The sequence below is a fragment of the Equus quagga genome, chromosome 15, assembly GCF_021613505.1.
Source record: "Equus quagga isolate Etosha38 chromosome 15, UCLA_HA_Equagga_1.0, whole genome shotgun sequence".
Taxonomy (NCBI): Eukaryota; Metazoa; Chordata; class Mammalia; order Perissodactyla; family Equidae; genus Equus; species Equus quagga.
The window spans coordinates 69,882,256-69,889,507 of record NC_060281.1 but is presented as its reverse complement, the minus strand read 5'-3'; the positions used below and the strand labels follow the sequence as shown (position 1 = coordinate 69,889,507).

Below are 7,252 nucleotides of genomic sequence, written 5' to 3'. Positions count from 1 at the left end.
GGGCCGCCCCGGCTGACCGTGCGGGCCCGCGCGCGCGGAGCCGCCGCCGCCTTCGGGCCCCGCCGGGGCGCGGGCCGGCCGGCATGGGGTCCCTGTTCCGGAGCGAGACCATGTGCCTGGCGCAGCTCTTCCTGCAGTCGGGCACGGCCTACGAGTGCCTCAGCGCCCTGGGCGAGAAGGGCCTGGTCCAGTTCCGAGACGTGAGTGTCGCCGGAGACGCGCCGCGGCCGCCCGCCCTCGCTGGGCCTCCTCCGCGGGCGCCGGCGCGGGGCGGCCGTGTCCCCCCGTCCCAGATGGGGCAGCGGGGCCCAGCCCACCGGCCATGCCTCCGCCGAGCGGGGCCCGAGCCCGGGGTCGCCAGGCGCCTGGTTAGGAGCGCCCCGGGTCGTCCCCATCAACTTCGGGGAGCGCCCTGGGTGCCCGCGCTGCGCGAGCGGGGAGCGAATCCGAGAAGGCCTCTTGCAGTCCTTCGGGATCCTCCGGGGGTGCGGGGACAGATATCAAGCTAATAAATCCGTAAACGGGATAATGGGTGCTAGAAAGAACGCAAAACGGGGTGGCGTGATGGTGGCTCGGGTGGGGTGGTCAAGGGAGGCCTCTCTGAGGAGGTGACGTTTGGGCCGAGACCTGAATGGGAAGGAGCCGGCCATGGGGAGATCTGGGGGAACAGGGTCCCAGGCGGAGGGGATGGGAGAGCCCAGAGCTGGCCTGGGAAGCAGCTTGGTTAAGCTCCTGGAGGGGAGGGAGGGGTTTGGTCGGTTTTCTTCACTGATGTGTGATGATGTCCGTGCCACTGCCTGGTGAGGCGTGCAGCACAGCAGTGTTTGTTAGAATGGGAGCCGTCTCCGGAGCGGGTCATAACAAACACTTGTTTATGTATCTGTTTACTCGTTTATTGTTTGTCTCCACCGAGGACTGTCACCTGCAAGGATAAAGGCCTTGCCTGACTTGCTCCCTCCGGATTCCCCAAGACTTAGCCCGGTCCTTGTGTGGATGGGCGTTTGTTGAACACTCCGGCAAGCTTTCAGTGAGTGCTTGCTCTGTTCTCCACCCTGGTTTGAGTCCTGGAGACTCAGTGGTGAGCGAGGCGGACAAAGTCCCTGTGTTCTTGTTGCTCACAGTCTGGGAGGAGACAGACAGATTGATTATGAACTGTGATAAGTGCTAGGAGGAAGAAGAACCCCTGTGGACCGTGGGTTATTAAGCAGGACCTAATACTTACTGATTGAACTGGGAGTCGCTTCAGGTGAACATCTTATTTCCTGGGCCACAACTTTCATTTCTTGGTTGTTTCCCTTCATCTTTCGGAGGGGGTCCTTAATTTCCAAAGAGAACATGCCTACCCCAAGATCTGATATCAGTGATCCTTGGGTTGGCCCCCTAAGGCAATGTCAAGGTCAGGGAGAAACTCCTGCGTAACAGGCAAGGCTTCAGGGCACTCCCGGCTCTCTTCCTGGTTCCTGGAGCCACTTGGCTTCAGGACATGGTACCCACTCATCTGGCAAGTGCTGTGCTGAGCTGTGAGGAGCACCTGAAAGATTCAGGAAACAGTTATGAGGGAAGCGGGCTCCCTTCTTTATTACAAGTAGATTTGTTGCATCCTGTTAGTACTCAAGCCAAGAGACTTATCAAGCTTAAATCTTAGAGATTTGAACAAATGCCCTAATCGCCACAGGGATTCCAGTTTCAGAGTGCATTACATTAGGGAGTGGAGGAGACTTGAGATCCTTTTTAACTGGAAATCAGTGAAAGAAAAAGAAAGCGGTTCATCTTTTTCCAGAAGGAAAATAAAGCTAAAATGGTAAAATGAGCTCTTTCTCATGTGTTGCTAGTTTTTCAGAGCTCAGGTGAGAGTGTGTGTGTGTGTGTTGACTGTCGAGCAGCGTGGTGCTAGTGCAGAAAGCTCTGTCACATCTGACACTTTCTCTGCTCTTTTCTGGAGTTCCTTACTGACTTCGGGTTCAGCGGATGGGATCACTGACGTCAGCCGTTCCTGGCTTGCCCAGGCTGGATGGTTTCTCCCTTTTCTTTTAGTAATCCTTCTAAGGGAAGGGAGGCAGGTCAAGGATTTCTGTAGTGACAGCCAATGAGAAGACTTGCAAAAAAGAAAGGTTATTCAAATAACCTGCAGGACTCAGTGACGGGGAAGTTCATGTCACTTATGTAACAGTCTGCCGTCTAAGGAGAGTTTTCTCCTTTAGTCCTTTAGCTGCTGGAGTGAGGACATCACTGGTGTGGCTATCAGTAAAAACACACGAGGTGTCTTCTGCCAGTGTAGTGTGTCTAGGTTAAACGTTAGTCCCCAAATGAATCTGCGTTAAAATATACGTGATATCATCAGCCTGGAATTAGGATGATGTTGCCTTCCTACAAAGAAAACAAACAAAAGTTTGTGAAAGAAACCACGCAACAGAAAAGAACACCTAACATGTAAGATGGTGTATGTCGAATCCAGTCCTGTTGGTCTCATTGTCTTAGAAATTGGCCTCTTCGTGAAGATTCTATTTGTAGAACCGTAATGTCCAATTAAGCTAGTGTTTGAGATTGAAGGAAAAAAATTGAAACTGAGAAGCTGTGTTGTAGATGGCTTCTGGTGCGTAGCTTCCTTTTCACATTCTTAGTTCTCTAGAAATAGGTGGTGTTTGAATCATTAGGGACTTGAAAGTGGTTACTTCAGGTTAGTTTGACTTTCAGAAATGAATACAGATGTGACAAACAGAAGTGAAATTGGAATTTTTAGTTTTCATTTGGTGAATGATGAGAACAAAATTTTGAAAAACTGAACAAGAACTGAGCCTCTGGGGCGGACCCTTCTCCGCTTGCCTGAGCAGTTTCGTGCCCGCCCGTTGTCTCGTTCTATGTTTTGAAAGTGCGCAGTACAAGTGCTTGATGGAGTAAAGATAAAATTCCGTCCTAAATGCCTTTCAACATGAAGGGTTACTGTCATTTTTTTTTTAATAAAAGTAATATATGTCCATTGTGGGAAATTTGGAAAACTTCCAAAGAAGAGTAAGTAAGAATAAGATACTAACTTCCGGGGTCCCAATACCTAGAAATAATCATTTTAACTTTTTGGTTAATATTGGTCAATCAAACATTATTTTTCTAATAATATGTTAAAATGTACTTATATATGTATTTTAATATAATTGGAACCACACTCAAAATATCTTGACTCTTTTTCCTACACAGATTATGACTAATTTCCTCATTTTATTAAGTATTCTTTTACAATATTTTTTATTGTTTTAAGTTTTGTATTCGAAGAAGTTAAGTGGAGGAAAGAGTGTCTGGGAACAGTGAACTCCCATGTACACACAATAGAAACTCACCACTGCCTCCTAGACAGGAGCATTTTGAAGTAACTGCCAGATGTGTAATTTCATTTATAAATATTACAATAAGTATCTCTGAAAGATAAGGACACTTAAAAATCATAGCCACAATACCATACTATCATGCCTAAAATTGTTAATAATAATTTCTTAATATAAATAACTTACTCATTTAAAACATAATTTTTAATAAGTGTGTAGTAATCAGTTGTATGACTGAACCATAATTTTATACAACTTTATTGATGTGTATCATAAAATTCACTCGTTTCAAGTGTACAATTCATTGATTTTTAGAAAATTTACTGTTGTGCATCTGTCATCACCATCCCGCGTCCCCTTTTAGAACATTATGTCACCCCAGTAAGATCCCTTATGCTCACTTGCAGTTAATCGCCATTCCTACCCCAGCCCCAGGCAATCCCTAATCTACTTTCTGCCTCTAGATTTGCCCTTTCTGAACATTTCATAGAAATGGAATCGCACATGTGGACTTCCGTGTCAGCTTGTTTCACTTGCATTGTGTTTCTGAGAGCCCTTCCTGGTGTTGAGTGTGTCAGTAGCTGGCTCTTTTTCATTGCTGAGTAGTATTCCGTGGTATTGATATAGATGGTAATTTCTTTAACGCATTTTCGATTGTTATTGTTTTTTCTGTATCCCTGAGATTGGTGTTCTTCTAGATGAATTTATGTCTGTATCTACTGTTTTTCCTTTAGGTTAAATTTCTTCATGGGCTATCTCTGGGCCAAAGGATTTTTCAGGCTTTTTTGATAACAGTTGCCAAATCACTTTCCAGAAAAGTGATGTCAATTTATACTTTCATTCAATAGTAAACAAGGATGTGCTTTTCCCCAAACCTTTGCCAATAATACTTTCAAAATCAAATTTATTTTTAAATTGTAGAAAATTCAAAGCAAATTTTTTATCCTTTTTTCAGCTCAACCAGAATGTAAGTTCTTTCCAAAGGAAATTTGTTGGTGAGGTGAAGAGGTGTGAAGAGCTAGAGCGAATACTGGGTAAGTTTATTTTAATAACGTAGCTAATTATTTTTATATAAGCAGACCTTGTTCACTTGAGAAAAATTAGAAAACACAGACAAGCAGAAAGGAAAAAGAAATTGTATTCTCAATATTCAGAGGTAATCACTGTTATGTAGGTTGATGTTATTTTTCTATAGGTTTGTGTTTTTATATAATAAAACATATATATAAACCTGTATATTATAGATTTATATTATTTTTATATAATAAATGTTTATGTTTTTGTATACTTATGTTATTTGATATATTTATATTATTTTTATTTATTTTTAAATATATATATGATATTTACGTTTTTCCCCATGCTTTTTACTATTCATCTATAAAGGTAAGGATTTACATACATAATAGTCAGGTTATTTTGTTTCTCACTTAATGGTACTCACTGTAACATCTTCCATTTCAATAAACAGGTTGACCCATTGTCATTTTTAATGGCTGCAAAGCATTTCATTGTATTAATGTGCCATAATTTATTTAACCAATTCCTTGTAGTTTATAGTAACTTTAAAACATTGTATACATGTTAATATGTGACTTAAAATTACCTCGGAGAACGTGAAGTAGGAACTAGCAGGGAGAGTGGTTGATAGTTTCCTTTTTCTCCGGCCTTCTGAAGGTGTTAGGTCCGTGCTCTGACTGTTGGCCATTAAAGCTCGGCAGCTCAGACTCCTTCCTCGTCTGTGACATCTTGAACATGGCAGGAGTGACAATCTATTATAAATGTCCAGGACTTCCTGTAGCTTAAACTGTTTCAGAAAGAATACAGACTTAAAAAAAAAAGAAACTCTCAAGTAGATTTAGGTGTAAATAGGTTAAAAGAATTTGTGTCCATTTTCGGGAACCGCTCACACCTACTGCTTCCTTTGCTGTCTGGTCGGTCAGACAGCCTCGCTGTCTTTTTCTTTTTTTCTTAATAAAACAGCCAGTAACATTTCTCCAAAATGTTGTATCTACTCATGACTTTACCAGCTATTGTGACTTTTATCCTAAGGAAAAGAATGCTTCATGGAATTGAAAATATAAACTAAAGAAATTAACCTTAACCTAAGCTTGGCTGGTTCACTATTAGTTTCAAGAATGTAATTTTTAAAAAATTTTTAGAGGTTATAATGGTCTATAACATTGTGAAGTTTCAGGTGTACGTTATAATTTTTCAGTTTCTGTGTAGACTGCATAGTGCTCACCACCAGTAGTCTAATGTTTATCTGTCACCATACACATGTGCCCCTGCACCCCTTTGTCCAACTCCCAACCCCATTCCCCTCTGGTAACCAGTGATCTGTTCTCTTTGTCCATGTGTTTGTTTATCTCCCACGTGAGTAAAATCATACAGTGTTTGTCTTTCTCTGGCTTATTTCGCTTAATATTGTACCCTCAGGGTCCACCCATGTTGTTGCAAATGGGATGACTTTGTCCTTTTTTAATGGCTGAGTAGTATTCCATTACATATATATATATACACACACACACCCCCCACATCTTTATCCACTCATCAGTCGATGGGCACTGGGTTGCTTCCATGTCTTGGCTATTGTGAATAATGCTGCAGCGAACATAGGGGTGCATAAGTCTCTTTGGATCATTGATTTCAAGTTCTTTGGATAAATTCCCAGGAGTGGGATGGCTGGGTCATATGGCATTTCTATTCTTAATTTTTTGAGAAATCTCCATACTGTTTTCCATAGTGGCTACACCAGTTTGCACTCCCACCAGCAGTGTATGAGGATTCCCTTTTCTCCACATCCTCTCCAACATTTGTTATCTTTTGTCTTGGTGATTATAGCCATTCTAACAGGCGTAAGGTGATATCTCAAGGTAGTTTTGATTGGCGTTTCCCTAAGGTCATGAATCTAGTGTTTAATGGTTTAATGTCAGTTGTGAGTGGGGAAGCAGTGCGGCTGTTCTGAGTCACCCTGGCTGGCGGGGCCTCTCTGGAGAGCCGGCTTTCTGCCCTGTGTCTCTCAGGGCTCCTTTGCTGACAGAGGTTCTGATTTTCTGTTGCATGCTGCTTTCCTCGTGAGGGGTCTGCAGGAAGTCACACTGCCGTCTCTGGCGAGACTAGTGTAGGTCTCTCAGCGGGTTATTCCTGCCCTTCCAGGCGTGTCCTCCACTTTCTGCTTTATCTACAGGCGCGGGGACAGCTGTGAATTCAGAGTTCTTTAAAGATCTAGAAATGAAGAAAATGGAGGTTTCAGAAAATGTTTGTCCAGGTTATTGTTTGTTTTGTCACTACATGCTCTCTCGAGGCAGAATTATTTGCAGGCCTTTGGAAATAAAGTTGCAAGTGGCGACCTGTGTCAGTTGGAACACGCAAGATTTTTGTGCATTTAGACGTTCATTTTTCGATGACCTGGGAAAGGTTGGGATGTAAAATGTTCCGACTGAAATGTCTTATAGTAAGTTTTTGAGTGTAATTTGTTTAACTTTTATTTGCACAGCATATTTGGTGCAGGAAATTAACAGAGCTGACATTCCGCTTCCTGAGGGAGACACCAGTCCTCCTGCACCACCTCTGAAACAAGTTCTGGAAATGCAGGTAACTTCTTTCTGGAGATACTGTCGTAAGTCACTCATCTCAGGTACTGCTTATTTCCTTGTTTTATATTGTCTAGTGCTTTTCTGCCTTTCTTCTCAAAACCGTGGACTGGAAATGAAAGAACCTCGGTAAGAGAGTATCTGTGATAAATTTTAACTGTAGTTCAGTTTTCTCTTAAGGTATAAGATATGTGCTCCTTTTCCAGGTAAGTGTTGAAGAGAGGGTAGCAAGAATTAGGTTGTAAAATCTAGTTGTTAGTCATGTAATTTTTCTGAAAGCTCACTCTGGGCTTATCCATGCCTTCTCATGCTTCTCCTCATGCATGTAATTGAGGGTTC

At 42.7% G+C, this 7,252-nt stretch overlaps 1 protein-coding gene across 1 annotated transcript in view; it reads left to right on the top strand.

The window, feature by feature from the left end:
• Window positions 1–6: 6 nt before the first annotated feature.
• ATP6V0A2 (ATPase H+ transporting V0 subunit a2) overlaps window positions 7–7,252 on the top strand; it is a 37,883-nt gene continuing 30,637 nt past the window's right edge. The window contains exons 1-3 of the mRNA XM_046639076.1: window positions 7–200; window positions 4,273–4,351; window positions 6,817–6,914. Of these exons, the coding sequence (XP_046495032.1) occupies window positions 84–200; window positions 4,273–4,351; window positions 6,817–6,914 (294 nt within the window). The 5' untranslated portion in view covers window positions 7–83. The remainder of the gene's footprint in view (window positions 201–4,272; window positions 4,352–6,816; window positions 6,915–7,252) is intronic.